Source organism: Symphalangus syndactylus, chromosome 5 (genome assembly GCF_028878055.3).
Source record: "Symphalangus syndactylus isolate Jambi chromosome 5, NHGRI_mSymSyn1-v2.1_pri, whole genome shotgun sequence".
In the NCBI taxonomy this organism is placed as follows: domain Eukaryota; kingdom Metazoa; phylum Chordata; class Mammalia; order Primates; family Hylobatidae; genus Symphalangus; species Symphalangus syndactylus.
In genome coordinates, this window is record NC_072427.2 from 154,153,962 (window position 1) to 154,172,241 (window position 18,280).

Consider the following 18,280-nt stretch of genomic DNA (forward strand, 5'->3'; position numbering starts at 1 on the left):
GTAACAATGCTTATCTCTGGATAAAGATACTGACTGCAGGTGATTTTTTATTTCCTTTTTCCTCCTCTAATTTCCTAATTTTTATAATGAGAGTGTTTTACTAATTTTTTAAGGCATCTTTTTTGTGTATGATTGAAGGATGGTTACAATAACTAAGGTGGAAATAAATGAAGTTTATAACTCAGATAATTTAGTCAAAATCAAATTAGTTTGTAGCCATAAACAATGACTATCAAAGGCCCTTATGCAAAAAGAAAGTAAGCTTCTGTAGTCATTAAGAGGGTTTCTCAAGCCTGTAATCTCAACACTTTGGGAGGCTGAAACAGGAGGATTGCTTGAAGCTAGGAGTTCAAGACCAGCCTAGGTGACAGTGTGTAACCCAGTCTAAAAATAAAAAAAAAATTTAAAAATTACCATTAACAGTCTGAAGAGAATGGTCTTGCCATCTCAAATATATTACAACTTTATTAAAATAAAGCAGTTAAGGCTGGGTGCAGTGGCTCACACCTGTAATCTCAACACTTTGGGAGGCCGAGGAGGGCAGATCACCTGAGGTGATCAACCGGGCCAATATGGTGAAATCCCGTCTCTACTAAAAATACAAAAATTAGCTAGATGTGGTGGCGTAGTCCTGTAATCCCAGCTACACAGGAGGCTGAGTCAGGAGAATCACTTGAACCCAGGGGGCAGAATAAGACCCTGTCTCAAAAACAAACAAAAAAATTTAACTATTCTAGAAAAAGTCAATGCTAATGAATAGCTGAACTACAGTTTTTCTTTCATAAGCAAGAGACAGACACCAAAAACCAATTTAACCCATTTCTCAGTATCATTAAGATATGAATATGGACACTAAATTAATCAACAAGCTTAAGGAGCCACAATGGCCATAAATTACTAAAGAATATAAAGCGCCGAGCACAGTGGCTCACACCTGTCATCCCAGCACTTTGGGAGGCGGAGGTGGGTGGATCACGAAGTCAGGAGATGGAGACCATCCTGGCTAACACGGTGAAACCCCATTTCTACTAAAAATACAAAAAATTGGCCGGGCGTGGTGGCATGAACCTGTAGTCCCAGCTACTCAGGAGGCAGAGGCAGGAGAGTCGCTTGAACCCAGGAGGCGGAGGTTGCAGTGAGCTGAGATCACGCCACTGCACTCCAGCCTAGGCGACAGAGCGAAACTCCGTCTCCAAAAAAAAAAGAAAATATAAAGCAGTAAGTAATACAAAAAATTAGCCGGGCGAGGTGGCGGGCACCTGTAGCCCCAGCTACTCGGGAGGCTGAGGCAGGAGAATGGCGTGAATCCCGGGGGGCGGAGCCTGCAGTGAGCCGAGATCGCGCCATTGCACTCCAGCCTGGGTGACAGCGAGACTCTGTCTCAAAAAAAAAAAAAAGGCAGTAAGTTTATGTATTTAATGTATTCCAAACATACACCAGCAGTTTATCTGAAATAAATCAAAATATTTCCCAAATATTTCAAGATATTTACAGTAAACACTTCTAATATTCTGTCAACAACAACTAAAGTACTCAAAGAACAAAGCCATAAAGAAATGCCATTTCTGATGACTGGACATGCTGGCAAATAACAAAAGATAATATTTTAAAGGATGAGGATTCCAATTTTCTTAACAATCTGGTATTAAAAGCATCACAAACCACTAAGAGTTTAAAACCCCAAATTTCTGTGTTCAGCAACAGCAAAGAATTATGGCCTGTAAAGGATGCTAATGCAAGAAACCACAAAAAGGAAGGTGTTAAGATATTTTTTAAAAGGAAGTAGTAAACTTGCTGTAGCATCAACTTTCACAGCATTTTAATAGAATAGTCTAAATTAGCGATGGTCAACAGAAACATAACGTGAGCTAAATGCAATTTAATTTTCTAGTAGTCACACTGAAAATGTAAAAAGAAACAGATTAATATATTTAACAAATATATCTAAACATCATCATTTCAGTATGTAATCCAATTTTTTGAAAACGTTTTTCTTTTTCATACTAAATTTTCAAAATCCAAAACACACATGCTTACTTATAAATATTTCCTAACTGCTATGGTCTAAATGCTTCCTCCCCACCAAATTCATGTGTCAGAAATTTAATCCCTGGCCGGGCGCAGTGGCTCACGCCTATAATCCCAGCACTTTGGGAAGCCAAGGCAGGTGGATCACCTGAGGTCAGGAGTTTGAGACCAGCCTGACCAACATGGAGAAACCCTGTCTCTACTAAAAATAAAAAATTAGCCAGGCATGGTGGTGCATGCCTGTAATCCCAGCTACTCGGGGAGGCTGAGGCAGGAGAATCGCTTGAACCTGGGAGGCGGAGGTTGCAGTGAGCTGAGATCACGCCATTGCACTCCAGCCTGGGCAACAAGAGTGAAACTCCGTCTCAAAAAAAAGAAACTTATGCAATGTAACAGTGTTTTGGGAAGTGGGGCTCTGCCTCCATGAATGAATTAATGCAGCTATAAAAAGGGCTTTTGAGAGTGGGTTCACACTCTCTTGCCCTCAGGCCCTCTGCCATGTGAGCATGTGGCAAGAAAGACCTCAACAGATGCCTTTGTCTTGCTTGGAATTCTAGGCCTACAGAACTGCGAGGAAATAAACTTCTGTTCTTTATATATATGCTATAGTAGTGCAAATGAACTAAGACACTAATTCTTCACCGAAAACAGGCCCAGTAGCCAAGCACACCTGGCACCCAGATTTTTCTGAATACCTTTCTACAACAAAAAGAACCAGGGCTCTAGGAGAAATCGCTGCTGCAGGACTGGGGTGGGGAAATAATAAAATGAACTGAGAACAACTTGTACAGAAAGTAAGGATGTCATCAAAAAATGATAGGGACATGTTAATAACAAGGACACAGAAGGGGCCAGACATGGTGGCTCACACCTATAATCCCAGCACTTTGGGAGGCTGAGATGGGAAGATCACTTGAGGTCAGTCAGGAGTTTGAGACCAGCCTGGCCCACATGGCAAAACCTGTCTCTACTAAAAATACAAAAACTAGCGGGTCGTGGTGGTATGCCCCTGTAATCCCAGCAATTTGGGAGGCTGAGGCAGGAGAATCACTTGAACCTGGGAAGCAGAGGTTGCAGTGAGCCGAGATTGCACCACTGTACTCCAGCCTGGTGACAGAGCAAGACTCCGTCTCAAAAAAAAAAAAAAAAAACTACATCCATTACATGAAGAAAGGGAAAAATTATATTGTGTAATATTTAGCTAAGTACTGGTTGTTGAGGAACTTAACTTTACTTATTAAGAGAATAAGAATGGCAGATGTTTAAATCATTAATGAGGTATTCACACCAAGTACACACTCAATAAATACAGATTTGTGAAAGCCTATAATAGTGATATTTATGGGTAATATGGCAGTTTCACTTCTGCCCTTCTAAGAGGGATAGAATATGGTCAAGATTCTCATCACAGAAATCAAACTATGCTTTAGCCAGAGGATGATCACTAGCAAAATATCTCTATGCTCCCCACTTATGTCCATGAAAACAAAAAAATCTGTGGAGACATAAAGAAACTGATACAAGCAGGCTGGGCATGGTAGCTCACGCCTGTAATTCCAGCACTTTGGGAGGCCAAGGCGGGTGGATCACGGGGTCAGGAGTTTGAGACCAGCCCGACCAACATGGTGAAACCCTGTCTCTACTAAAAATACAAAAATTAGCCGGGCATGGTGGTGCGCGCCTGTAATTCCAGCTACTCAGCAGGCTGAGGCAGGAGAATTGCTTGAATCCGGGAGGCGGAGGTTGCAGTGAGCCGAGATTGCGCCACTGCACTCCAGCATGAGGGACAGAGCAAGACTCTGTCTCCGAAAAACAAAAAAAACCTATCAACCCAGATAGTCTGCCACAACAGGAATATTTTAAGAAATCTGCCTTACTTTGACATAAGCTCTTATGTGTCCAAGTATGGATTACCCCTGGTGTAAGAGAGCATGAACCTGTCTGACCACAGAGAACTATTTTAATCTAAAGAACATCTAGGGCCAGGCACGGTGGCTCACGCCTGTAATCCCAACACTTTGGGAGGCCCAGGTGGGCAGATCACTTGAGGTCAGGAGTTCAATATCAGCCTGGCCAACATGGTGAAACCCTGTCTCTACTAAAAACACAAAAATTAGCCGGGTGGGGTGGCAGACACCTGTAATCCCAGCTGCTTGGGAGGCTGAAGCAGGAGAATCACTTGAACCTGGGAGGCGGAGGCTGCAGTAAACTGAGATCATGCCACTGCACTCCAGCCTGGGTGACAGAGCGAGACTGTCTCAAAAAAAAAAAAAAAAAAAAAAAGAATAATCAATTACTGCTAAAGCAGTAATTGGCTTGGAACAGACTTATGATAGATACCAAAGCAGACAAAACACGACAGTTCAATGCTTCAACTTTTAAAGACCTTTTCCAGCTCATCTATCCATCTCATCCTTGATCATGCTTTCTACTTACCCAATCTTCCCTGAACTTATTCATTTAAAATTATCAGAAGAAACAGCCTACACTTATTTTGTTCATGGTTTTATTTTTTAATTTTTATTTACATACATATATTTTATTATGGATTCAGGGGGTACACGTGCAAGTTTGTTACACGGATATACTGCATAATGGTGAGGTTAGGGTTCCTAGTTACCTAACCTTATCACCTTATCACCCAAAATAGTGAACATTGTACCCAATATGTCACCCCAGCCTATACTTATTGTCTCTACTTTCTAAACTTCCTCTCATCCACTCATTAAACCCACTGCAAATTTTCCCTTCTGAAACTGTAAGGTCACCAAATATTTCAAGTAACTATGACATATTGTTAACCTTTATTAATTCTGCATGTATGTTTGTGGTAACCTCCTTTGTACAGTTTCCCAAAAAATAACTATATTTTATTAATAGAGTATACATATTTAAATGTGTAACTTCAGTTCTAAAAACAACACTCTATGTACTTTGAAAGGATGAACTTTTTGGTTAAAGTTGAACTTTTTGGATAAAGTTATTATTTTTATTTTTAAAATTTTTTGGAGACCCAGATCTTGCTACATTGCCCAGGCTAGTCTTAAACTCCTGGCCTCAAGCAATGCTCTCACCTCGGCCTCCCAAAAGTGCTGAGATTAGAAGTATGAGCCACCATGCACAGTCCTGATATCGTTATATTTTTAAAAAGCACAACTTGACCCAAGATCTAGATACAGCACATTCCAAAAGAATTTTCTGCAATGATTAAAAAAAAATTGTTTTTGAGACAGGGTCATAGCTCTGTCACCCAGGCTAAAGTGCAAGTGGCATGATCAAGCTTCAATGCAGCCCTGACCTCTCCAGTTCAAGCAATCCACCCAGTTCAGTAAAGTAGCTGGGGCTACAGATGCACACCACCAGGCCCAGCTAATTTTTTAATTTTTTGTAGACAGGGTCTTGCTATGTTGCCCAGGCTGATCTTGAACTCCTGGGCTCAAGCAATCCTCCTGCCTCAGCCTTCCAAAGTGTTGAGATTACAGGTATAAGCCACCATGCCCAGCCTGAAAATGTTCTTTATCTGTGCAATCCAATATTGTAGCCACACGTTGTCACTGAGCACTTGAAATGTGGCTAGTACAAGAAAATGAAGTTTTAAATATTTCATTTTAATTCATTTAAATTTAAATAGCCACATAAAGGCTGGACGCAGTGGCTCACACCTGTACTCCCAGCACTTTGGAAGACTGAGATGGGTGGATCACCTGAGGAGTTCCAGACCAGCCTGGCCAACATGGCAAAACCCCATTTCTACTAAAAATACAAAATTAGCTGGGCGTGGTGGCACGTGCCTGTAACCCCAGCTACTCAGGAGGCTGAGGCAGAATTGCTTGAACCTGGGAGGCAGAGGTTACAGTGAGCCAAGATCACACCACTGCACTCCAGCCTGGGTGGCAAGAGCGAAATAGCCACGTGAGGCTGGTGGATACTGTATTAGATAGTGAACAGTGCAGAAATCTAGGGCATTACCAATGACTTACATGTATTTATGTGCTTCTCTCTTATTCAACCTCCCCCTTACTGAGGCAACTTTAAATTTAATTGTTAATGACTTTTTTTTTAATTTCTTTTTGTCAGGGCTGTTTCTCAGTGTGAATGTTAATGTTTTCTTTTTTTTTTTGAGACGGAGTTTCGCTCGTTGCCCAGGCTGGAGTGCAATGCTGCAATCTCGGCTCACCACAACCTCCACCTCCCGGGTTCAAGCGATTCTTCTGCCTCAGACTGCCGAGTAGTTAGGATTATAGGCATGTGCCACCAGGCCCAGCTAATTTTTGTATTTTCAGTAAAGATGGGGTTTCTCCATGTTGGTCAGGCTGGTCTCCAACTCCTGACCTCAGGTGATCTGCCCACTTCAGCCTCCCAAAGTGCTGGGATTACAGGCGTGAGCCACCGTGCTGTGTTAATGATTTCTTAATAGCCAAGTGCAACAATTTCAACAGCCTAACTACTACATTTCTTTACTACTACTTGTTATATTCATCTCCACAATTACTACTATGAAAATAGAACTTCTCTGATGTATTATTTTCTTGAAATTTTATTCCCTTGGTAATTGTTACTATTTTGCCTAAGGACCATTATTCTTCCCTCTCCCCCTCTCTAATTTTTCTATCTCTTCACATCCTCTCCCTAGCTTATCTCATTTACTTCCATTATTTCAGCTACAATTAATACAGACATTTTTGGGAATCATCAGCTTTTATCTTCATCGCAGACCTAGTCTTCAAGTTTCAGTAATATATCCAACTGCCTATTGAACTTCTTCCGGGAGATTGCACAAGAATCTCAAACTCAGTATGTCCAATTGAATACATCTCCATACCTCCTCCCATCTAAAAAACAAAAAACCTTTGATTTTTCTCTCTCAGTTGACAGCACTATCATCCCCTAACCTCTTATCCATGCTTCATTTTTCCTCCAAACACCAATTAATCACTAAATTATCCACTAAACCCTAAATATTTTATCTCCGAAATATTTAAATGTTCTATTCCTTCTATTATCTCCCTAGTTTAGGTCCTAAAAATCTCACACTCATATCCTAACTAGAGTAGCCCTCCCTTACTTGAGGCTTCACTTCCCACCGTCCAAAAATATTAAATGGAAAATTCCAGAAATAAACAATTCATAACTTTTTTTTTTTTTTTGAGATGGAGTTTCCCTCTTGTCGCCCAGGCTGGAGTGCAATGGCGCAATCTTGGCTCACTGCAACCTCCACCTCCCGGGTTCAAGTGATTCTCCTGCCTCAACCTCCCAAGTAGCTGGGATTACAGGCATGCACCACCAAGCCCAGCTAGTTTTTTTTGTATTTTTAGTAGGGACAGGGTTTCACCATGTTGACTAGGCTGGTCTCCAACTTCTGACCTCAGGTTATCCACTAACCTCGGTCTCCCAAAGTGTTGGGATTACAAGCATGAGCCACCATGCCTAGCCAACAATTCATGACTTTTAAATTGTGTGCCATTCTGAGTAGAGTGATGAAATCTCGAATGGGACATGTCATCCCTTTGTTCAGCATATTCACACTGTTAATGCCACCCACCCATCTCGTCCTTTAGTCACTTAGTCTAATGGGTTATGGGATGGAAAAAGCAAAGTATGCACAGGGTTCAGTAGTGCCTGTAGCTTCAGGTATCCACGGGAGGTCTCGCAAACCTCAAAATAAACAGAACCAAAAGATAAAAATACGGACCAGGAGTGGTGGCTCACACCTGTAATTCCAGCACTTTGGGAGGCTGAGGCTGGCGGATCGGCTAAGATCGGGAGTTGGAGACCAGCCTGACCAACACGGAGAAACTCCACCTCTACTAAAAATACAAAATTAGTGGGGCATGGTGGCGCCTTCCTGTAATCCCAGCTACTCGGGAGGCTGAGGCAGGAGAATCCCTTGAACTTGGGAGGCAAAGGTTGTGGTGAGCCGAGATCGCGCCACTGCACTCCAGCAGGGCAACAAGAGCGAAACTCTGTCTCAAAAAAAAACGAAAAGCAGAAGAAAAAAATAACCATTATCCCCTAAGAAGAAGAGTGAGGACTACTGGAATCTCTACACTTCCCCCTGTATGCCTTTAATCTATTCTTGGGCAATTACTGCTATGCAAATCTAACCAATTAACTTCTCTGTTTAAAACTCAACTCTTCAGTTACTCCCTACTTTCTATACATAAGAACAGTCCACCCTCCACATCCTCAGGTTCCATATCCACAAGTTCTGCATCCATGGATTCAACTAACTGCAGATGAAAATATTGGGGGAAAAACAATAACAAAATACAATAATAAAAAACAACATGAATTTTAAAACACTACAGTATAAAAACTATTTACATAGCACTTACATTGTATTAGGTATTATAAGTAATTTAGCGATGACTTAAATTATACGTGAGGAGCCACACCTGCAATCCCAGCGTTTTGGGAGGCAGAGGCAGACGGATCACTTGAGGTCAGGAGTTTGAGACCAGTCTGGCCAACATGGTAAAACCCCGTCTCTACTAAAAATACAAAAATTAGCCGGGCATGGTAGCATGTGCCTGTAATCCCAGCTACTCGGGAGGCTGAGGCACGACAATCGCTTGAACCCAGGAGGCAGAGGTAGCAGTGAGCTGAGATTGCGCCACTGCACTCCAGCCTGGGCAACAGAGCAAGACTCAGTCTCAAAAAAAAAAAAAAAAAAAAAAAACAAATTAAAAAAATAAACTATACAGGAGGATATACTACTGTAGGTTATATGAAAATACACCATTTTATTTAAGAGACTTGTGCATTTGTGAATTTTGGTACCCTGGGGTGGAGGCTGTATGGAACCAATCTCCTATGTATACTGAGGGATGACTGTGTGTGAGAGGGGCAATATGGAGAGTTCAAAGAACATTTTAATACGACAATGATATCTAGTACTCTTTAGCATGTTAAAGAGATAAATCTGTTGCATTTCCCGATTTACCTTAATCCACAATAATCTACCAGTCCATGTAAGGAGATTATCCACATAAAGATAGATATATCAGGTTATGTAGCTCAAAACTCTTAGCCATGAAAATGATCTTATCCCAAGAAATCTGTTAATCTCTATCTAGTAATAGAGAATGTGCACATTGATAATTTGATCCACTAATTAATTTCATCTCTCACTGTTTGGTTTATACATTAGTGTGTGTTTGATTAACTAGACCATCTACCACGTATATACTGACAAAAGTAATATTGTCTCTGAGAAGCTGAACCTCAGTTGCACAAAAGGTATCTACAGGAATGACAGTATGGTTTTTCTTAACTAACCTGAGTATGATGATTATAACAAGCAAATTTCCAAACACTCTTAAATTCAAACTGTTAAAATTCTTAAGAATTCTTACATTCCTGAGAAAATTATTTGCTTGTTATGACTAACAGCTTATCTGAGGACTCTCTTCTAAAAAATCATTCAGCACATTCATTTAGCATAATGTATTTAATATGGTAATTTGGCAAGGCCAAGATTCAAGTCACAACACTAAAAAGTAAATTATTTATGAAACCCCACCTGAAAAATCTAAATGAATATAAATGAAGGTGGAGATATTATATGATCAATTAAGTTGGCCACAAAACCAAAGCTTACTGATGCTTTTCCTCTTACGTAAAAATCACAAATAACCAATCTTTTAAAAACTACATATAGACCAGGAACAGCGGCTCATGCCTGTAATCCCAGCACTTTGAGAAGCCAAGGCAGGTGGATCACCTGAGGTCAGGAGTTTGAGACCAGCCTGTCCAACACGGTGAAACTCTGTCTCTATTAAAAATACAAAAAAAAAAAAAAAAAAAAAAAATTAGCTGGGTATGGTGGTGGGCGCCTGTAATCCCAGCTACTCTGGAGGCTGAGGCAGGAGAATCGCTTGAACGCAGGAGGTGGAGGTTTCAGCAAGCCAAGATCCCAAGATCACGCAACTGCACTCCAGCCTGGGCTACAGAGTGACACCCCATCAAAACACAACAACAACAACAACAACAACAATAAAAAAAAAACTACATATAAAATTAAGTCTGCTACCTAAGGCATAATCCTCTTCCAAACAAAATATTAAGAGCTTCTGACAATATTTCTTCAAACTGAAAAGCTCCCCTTTTAAGATTTGAGAAATTAAATTGACAAAGCAAAAAGCTCCTAAAATCCAACTAAGTTTCATATATTCCATCTGTAACAGGTGACAATTTATAGCCTTCTGAATGAATATTTAAGTATCTTTTGTTATATTTTATATAACACTTAACATTTTTCAAAGTACATTCACATAGTATTTCAGTGGATCTTCAACAATCCTAAATCAGTAAGACATATTGCTAATAAATGGGCATTATAGATTAAGTTCCTTACTCAAAGGTCAGAAAATTGGGTAATCTAGAACTCAAGGGTTCTGCCTTGGTGCTCCTTTTCATTGTATAGTATTCTATTACACCATAGTGAACTTTCCAAAGACTAATGGATTAGACAAAGTATATAAACAATTTCAATATGATAAATAAATACTGTAAGAATTATAAATGAGATCCACCAAAAGAAAATATGCTTTCCAGATACATGCAAAGAAGATGAGACAAGGATCTTAGCAGATTCTGAAAATCAGCAGTTCAGAAAGGTTGGCATTTGGGTGATGGGTCACAAAATTAGAATGTTAGGCAAAGGCCAGGTAGAGCTAAGGAATTTAAAAGCACCAGTAACATAAAGATCAATACCTGCTTACCTCCTCCTCCAAGAATAGTAGTTAAGTTTTGCTATATGATTTTTCAAGCATAAACATAAACAAACAAAATCTTCACAGAGTCCCTCAAAAGGACAACCTAAAAAAGATGCTGCATCATCACAGTTAATATTTATGTGGCAGGCCCTATCAACATGTTTTATATATGTTCATTCACTCAATCAGCACAACTCTATAAAATGGGTACTCTTTTTTACACCCATTTTACATACAGGAAACTGTAGCACAAAACTTGCTCAAGGTGACACCATTATGTAGCTGAGCCTTGATTTGAGTCCAGGCAATCTAGTTCTTAACTACTATGTTACAAGGCAGAAAAATGGCCTCTTCAAACATAAACTGAGGTCATGCTAAGTCTCACCTATTCCTGCAGACCGGGTTTTAAAACAAAACAAAACGGCTGAGCATGGTGGCTCAAGCCTGTAATCCCAGCACTTTGGGAGGCCGAGGCAGGCAGATCTCGAGGTCAGGTGTTCAAGACCAGCCTGGCCAACATGGTGAAACCCCATCTCTACTAAAAATACAAAAATTAGTTGGGCATGGTGGCGCTCGCCTGTAATCCCAGCTACTCAGGGGGCTGAGGCAGGAGAATTGCTGGAACCCAGGAGGTGGAGGTTGCAGAGAGCCAAGATCGCGCCACTGTACTCCAGCCTGGGAGACAGAGTGAGACTGTCTCAAAAACAAAAAAAAACAAACAACTCAAATAAAATGCAAGTTACTAAATATATAATTTAAATTATCAATATAATTTAAAGAACTGGTATAGCAAAGGTGTACTAACTGTAATTATGAATTATTTCATAGTATGCTAAATATTTTCAGAAATGATAATTGAGTAAAGCTACTCTTGCTGCTTTTACAGCTTTATCTAAAAAAAATGTAAAAACTACCAGAAAGCCCAAACAACAGGTTTAGGATGATTTCTGAAAATGAGAGCCCAGTTTTAGTTGAATGTTTCCATAGGGATGAACTAAGATGAATTTTATTTATATTTACATACATATACTATTTTTTTGAAATTCTTTGATAAGCTGCTGGTGGAATAAGATGAATTTTAAATGACTAGGATCTTGCATCAAAATTTGAATGTCAAGAAATGAATTGTCACCAAGCAACAACAGATTCCTAGTTTGTTTTACACAAAAACAACCTCTTTCCAGGTTTTTTGATTACTTCTCAGACTGTGTTACTATGGGTCAGAAAAAAGGTAAGAGAAAAAATTTTGCCAATACTCCTAATCGGTTACTTTGAGGATTTAAGAACAAACTCCAAAAACTATTCCGAGACGGAAAGTTACGCTGATTCTCATCCTAAAAAATAAGGAATGTGGCACAAATTTAAAAGATAAGAGGGAAAAAATCACCAACATTCAAATAGAGAGATTCAGTTCAATTAGATATTTTAAGAACTATAGCAAAGAAATAAATGATGGTTTCTTAATCACAGAACCACATCCCATTTCTGTAACACTGCTAAACTATTCACAAAGTATTAATGTCATATACTCATGACACACAGTCTTAATAAAAGACAGAGAAAAATAAGCAGTTAAGTATATTGGAGCTTCAACAAAAATATGATTTGACCTCTCTTTTCAGGTAGATGTGGAAACAATCTCATCAACATATAATGCATCATGTGAACTCTTCAGAGGCAACTTGGGAAGGTGCTTAAAATAAATCATTCTTAAATCTGTGCATCAATGTTTTCTTTCTTTTTCTTTTTTTTTTTTTTGAGACAGCATCTCACCCTGTCGCCCAGGCTGGAGTGCATTGGCGCGATCTCGACTCACTGCAACCTCCGCCTCCCGGGTTCAAACGATTCTCCTGCCTCAGCCTCTCGAGTAGCTGGGACTACAGGCATGTGGACCATGCCCAGCTAATTTTTGTATGTTTAGTAGAGATGGGGTTTCGCCATGTTGGCCAGGTTGTTCTCGAACTCCTGACCGCGTGATCCACCCGCCTTGGCCTCCCAAAGTGCTGGGATTACAGGCGTGAGCCACTGCACCCGGCTGCATCAATGTTTTCTTAAAGGAAATTATGCTATCTTTTTTGAAAAACAAGATCCCTTTCTAGAAAAGCAACGTAAACTCTGCAGCCAGAGCCCAAGACTCTGACCAAGACAACCAAATATTAAAATTAAGGTGCACTACTTGTCTAATAAAACCAGTTAAAAATATCTGCATCTTAAACATCTCGGTAATTACTGAAGATCCTGTGGTATCAAAATATTACCTAGGTATTATTTACTAAGAATTGATGCTTGTAATTAGCTGGGTGTGGTGGGGCACACCTGTACTCCCAGCTACTTGGGAGGCTGAGGCAGGAGAATCGCTTGAATCCAGGAGGCGGAAGTTGCAGTCAGCTGAGATCGCACCACTGCACTCTAGCCTGGAGATAGAGCAAGACTCCGTCTCTTTTTTAAAAGAAAAAAAAAAAAAAAAAAAAAAGAATTGATGCTTGTTTTACCAAAGTGCAATGCATAGCATGACATGACTCTAAAAAATTAGCTTGACAGAAAATAGCTTGATTTGTATACCATATTCACCCATCCACAAAAGCCTATTTATATATCAATTTGAAGTAATAAAAATCAATACCCAAAACAGAAGCCTGAAATCTGCCATGGGTATAGGACCGGGTTTCTCCAGAAATCCAACAGCCACTTCCACACCAAAACAATATTGCTTCATTTGAAATTACTTATTAGCCATCTACTGGACTACAAATGCTTTATCATCTCCCAAATTATTAGATCCTAACTATCTTTTGTTCTTCATCTACCTAATCAGGTTATTTACCTGCTCTATGATTTCAGGTTCCTTATTTGTCAAATAAATAGCTGGACAGGATAACCTAAGATTTCTCCCAGTTTTAATACACTAAGATTTTTAACTCAACAACTTAACTCAATATTCTCCTGTCTTGCTTCAGAAATATATGTACATTAAAAGGATACATTTAGCAAAAAAGTTTCTATCTTCCCAGTGCTTTAGTAATCCCTTGGCTTGTCCTTTAACTTGGCTCCAAAGATAAAAGTTCAAACACTGACCCACTGAATACTTTTATTAGGCATGTAGTGCAAGTGTCCTGGTCAAAAAAAACAAAAATACTGCCTAACTACTGCTATAAAGGATTTTTCAGATAGGATAATCTTTTCAAAATCAAAACAAAAAATTACAGAAGCGTAGACAAATGACATGGAAGCTTCTAAACCAGGTACCACTTAATAAGCTAGGATTCATCTAGTTCTGCAGCCAAATCCTAAAATGGCTCAAAAATAATATGCGATATAAGATTTTCTTTAGTTTGGTAATGCCCATGCCTAGATAGAGAATTAAAAATCCAAAAAGACGAGTTCTAAGAAAACCTGAGAAGCTCAGACAAAGTTTTTATCGTGACATTAGACAAATTAAGTTTTTTTTCACTGTATTATCAGTTCCAAGATAATAAAGTATCAGAAAATTCCAGGTGATAAAGGGAAAACACACATCACATTCTGAGAAGTCTCAGAAGTGAAATAATTAAAACAAAATTAATTCATAAAGTGCTCAACGAGTAATTGGGTCCAGTCTTAAAAAAGTAAGGTAACCGGTTACAGAAAAAAAATTGTTAAAAAGCACCAATTCAAATATAAAACTATAACGGAAGAATAAAATTCCAGCATCAGTATCAACAGGCATCGATAGTACAACAAAGAAATGTGTCTACCTGTAAATTTCTGCCTGGAAACCAAAAGGAATCAGACATGTTTTTTGTTGTTGTGGTTTTTTTTTGTTTTTATTTTTTTTAAGACGGAGTCTCGCTCTGTCACCACGCTGCAGTGCGATGGTGCGATCTCCGCTCACTGCAACCTCCACCTCCCTGGTTCAAGCTATTCTCCTGCCTCAGCCTCCCGAGTAGTTGGAAGTACAGGCGCGCACCACCATACCCGGCTAATTTTTGTATTTTAGTAGAGTCGGGTTTTCGCCATGTTGGTCAGGCTGGTCTCGAAATCCTAACCTCGTGATCCACCCGCCTTGGCCTCCCAAAGTGCTGGGATTACAGGCGTGAGCCACTGCGCCTGGCCCAGACTAAGTTTTTTGAGTATGACTGACCAAAATGAATAGTTTTCGTTTGACAAGGTTTTTTTTTTTTTTTAAAGATCGTCACCTTTTCAATTCTGAAATACTATAAAATTAATGAGTAGTTTTAATTTCACACTACCTTAGAAGTTCTACATCATTAACTGTAAAAGTTAAGAAATGATTATGTTTGTAAAGAATTTCTTAGTTTTTAAGTTTACTTCCACATGCTGTGTTAATTTCACATTTGATATGGCCTTAGTTATTTGGAACCTGATATTCAAAGGGTTACGTGTTAACATATTAGTTCATGGATAAAATAAATTCCAAGATCACTCAGTTATTTTCATATCCTGTATAAGGCTGGTCTATATTCTTGGCAAGATTACTATCAATAATGGCATTTTTTATGTATGCATAATGTGGTTGACTTTTTTCCTTCAGTATAAACCTGCTCCTACTAATAGCCTATGTTCACCTACGCCCAGTCAGGGCAATATTTAAGCAAGCTGCTTCAGTAAGTCAAGCAACAAGTAGCCCAAACTCAGCTGTTTAAAACTAGAATGTACTAGTCAACCAGAATGACACACCATTATTTACACCACTAGAGGTTAAAAAAGGAAGTATGGCGACTCCTTCGAACTCTTGGGAAAGTTTAGCTTAAAGATATTTTATAAGATTAAAACAATGATGATGACATTACAACTCTCAAAGCACTTACACAATTCTGCATAGGCTCCTGTACTATTCGCTGGGCTGAAAGACATTAGTTTAATGAACAACGTCAGAGCAATGCTGGTACTGTAAGGCTTAAGCATCATTAGGTAGAACAACATCAAACATCCAAAAGGGGCAGAGAAGAGTCTTTTTTTATAATTATTTTACACTAAATGTCTGTGCAACCATCAAGCAAAATACATCCAAAGGTACAACAAGGTCGTTCTCATTTAAAAAGAACAGCCTGATCTCAGGAATGGAAACACGCTTCTACACCCAGACGCAGCTCATCACTGCAGAGCCTTTGATGAAACTGAAATGCACAGAGGAAGAAGCATCTGTACTTTCAACTTCTCCACTCATTCCAAGTTTCTTGCCAGACACTAAACCAGGAGACAATTCTTTTGTACTAAGATGACCTTCACCACCGCTGCCCGGTAGCAAATCCCTCTGGCTACCAATAATTCTTACCCTATCCCAACACCTAGGCACATGCTCCACATTCTCCTAATTTCAGCCCCTTTCAAAAGTTGGCCTCCCCCTCCCACTCGGAGTCCAACAGAGAATACCAAGTGAAGGGTGAACTCGATCAACTGGCTTCGCCAAGCCAAATCTGGAATCCAAAGGACTGTCAAATAAAGAAGTAGGTGGGGCTTTACCTGCAGTTCACACCAGGCGACTTCCACAGTGGTTTCAGTGTCCAGACCTTTGTAGACCGTCTTAAACGAGCCTCTGCCGATTTCGATGTCAAACTTGAGAAAGCGGCCATCGTTAGACATTCCCACGGCCTTGGTCTCCAGCTCTTCGATATCATCCTGCTGCTGGCTCCGTTCCTCCTGTGGCTCCTTGGCGCTGCCGCCGCCGCTGCCACTTCTCGCTGGCGGCGGCTCCTCTTTGCTCCCCACAAGGCTAGGCTGGGACACTGGGCGGTCTTTGCTGGTACTGCTGGGGACAGTCGAGGGGGCAGGGCCCGCGACGGCCTGTTCCCCAGGAGCGGCAGCGGCTGGAGGCTGCTGGGCTACCTGGGAAGTGGCGGTGGCGGTCACGGTCTCTTCCCGGTGGGGCTCCGGTGGAGCACTCTGCGGGACAGCCGCGGGGATGCTGGGCTGGGGGAGGGAAAGAGGAAGGCCGGGAAGCTCCAATGCAGTGGCATTGGAGTCGCAGATGACACTTCGGCGGAAGAAGCGGTGCTCAGTGGTGGTAGTGGTCGCGGCCGCCCCACGGCTGTCCTTGTCCATAGTGTGGCGGCGGCGCCTGTACTCCTCGGTCCTGCCGGTCACAGCGTCGGCGGCCGCGGCTCCCAGTTTCTCCCCCACGGAGGAATCGGAGCTGGAGCCATTCTTGGGGGCAGGAGCCGGCGGCGAGAGGAACAGGGAACCGGGAGTGCTGCTCTGCTTCTCTGCGGCGCCGCCAGACATGGTCGGTTCGCTAGAGCGAGGCGAGCGGGCTCGGATTTGTGAATGAAAAGGGCGTGAAGCGCCGAGCCGCCCGCGCAGAGGTCTGCAGGGCACCGCGGCCGGGCGGGTTCGCGCCGACCCGGACGACGCCTCACTCAGCACTGACAAGCCGCAACGAGGGAGAGGCGGACCGCTGGGCCCAGCTGCGGCGGCTGCAGGCACCGAGACTGTGCGGCTCACGAGGAGGGCTCGAAGGCGGGCGATTCGGGAGCGGAGCCACGGGGGTTAGCGCCGCACGGTCCGCATCCATTCTGCGGCGGGCGGCGGCCTGGCGGGCGGTGGCAGCAGAGGCGCCGCAGTCATGAGGGGAGGGCCAGGGGCCCGCACCGAGTCCAGGCGGATGCGGCCGACGCGGCTCCCACTGCCGCCGCTCGCCGAGCTGGGCGGGCTAGGCCCAGAGGGCGGCGGCACCGCGGGCACCGGACCAGGTCCGACGCCCGGGCGGTGGCAGCCCCGGGGCAGAGGAGTGGGAGGGGCCGAGGCGGACGAGGGAAGGCCGCGGCCCGGCTCCCGGTCACTCAGGCGGCCGCCTCCTCCCACACGCGCCCCCAGCGATGGGGACCTGCCTCACAGGTCGCCCATCGCCCAGAGGCGAAGGGCCGGAGCCTCGGAGCCTCGGCGCCTGAGGAGCGGGCCCCCCCTTCCCCGAGGCCTCCCCGCCCGCCCCAGGCCTGGCAAACCCGTCTTCTCCCGGGCCGGTGCCGGGGGCTGACGGAGGAGGGAACGGCGGGGAGGGGAGGGCCGCTCACCGCGGGGCCCGAGCTCCGCTGCTTCTCTGAGGCAAGAGGAGAGGAGACCTAGAGGACTGGGTGAGGGGGAATAGGGAGAGAAAAGAGCAGTCACCCCCACCGGGCGCCTTCTGTCACCGAAGATGGGGGTGCGGAGTGGCCGAGAGAGGAGCCGCGTCCACCCGGGAAACTCTCTGCGCTAAATGGCGCCGGGAGTCTGAAGCCTCCACACAGCCCGCTCGGATCCCGCCCCCCGCCGCCCGGGGCAGCCCCACCCCCCGCCTCGCTCCGGGGCTTTTGCGCAGGCGTGCTAGCCCCGAGGCACCCTGGGACTTATAGTTTACGGGTTGGCGGGGATGAACAGGACCTAGAAGAAAAGTGCCTACGACTTCCGTGATGCCTTGCGGTTGCTGTAGCCTGATGCCTCGTGGGAGTCGTAGTTTTCTTTGGAAACCGTCCCTTCTGAAAGGCTGATGGGAGCGTCATCACGGGTCGCTCAACCCCATCCCGAAGTCCGCGCGAGCTTAGGAAAATCATTATTTAGAG

General features: G+C 42.8%; 1 protein-coding gene across 39 annotated transcripts in view; it reads right to left on the minus strand.

Moving 5' to 3' along the window:
- The window catches only part of WNK1 (WNK lysine deficient protein kinase 1), a 158,394-nt gene extending 140,410 nt beyond the window's left edge, over positions 1-17,984 (minus strand). For all 39 annotated transcript variants that reach the window (XM_063639848.1, XM_063639847.1, XM_063639839.1 and 36 more), the window contains exon 1: positions 16,209-17,984. In XM_063639848.1, the coding sequence (XP_063495918.1) occupies positions 16,209-16,967 (759 nt within the window). In that variant the 5' untranslated portion in view covers positions 16,968-17,984. The remainder of the gene's footprint in view (positions 1-16,208) is intronic.
- Between the last annotated feature and the right edge of the window lie 296 nt (positions 17,985-18,280).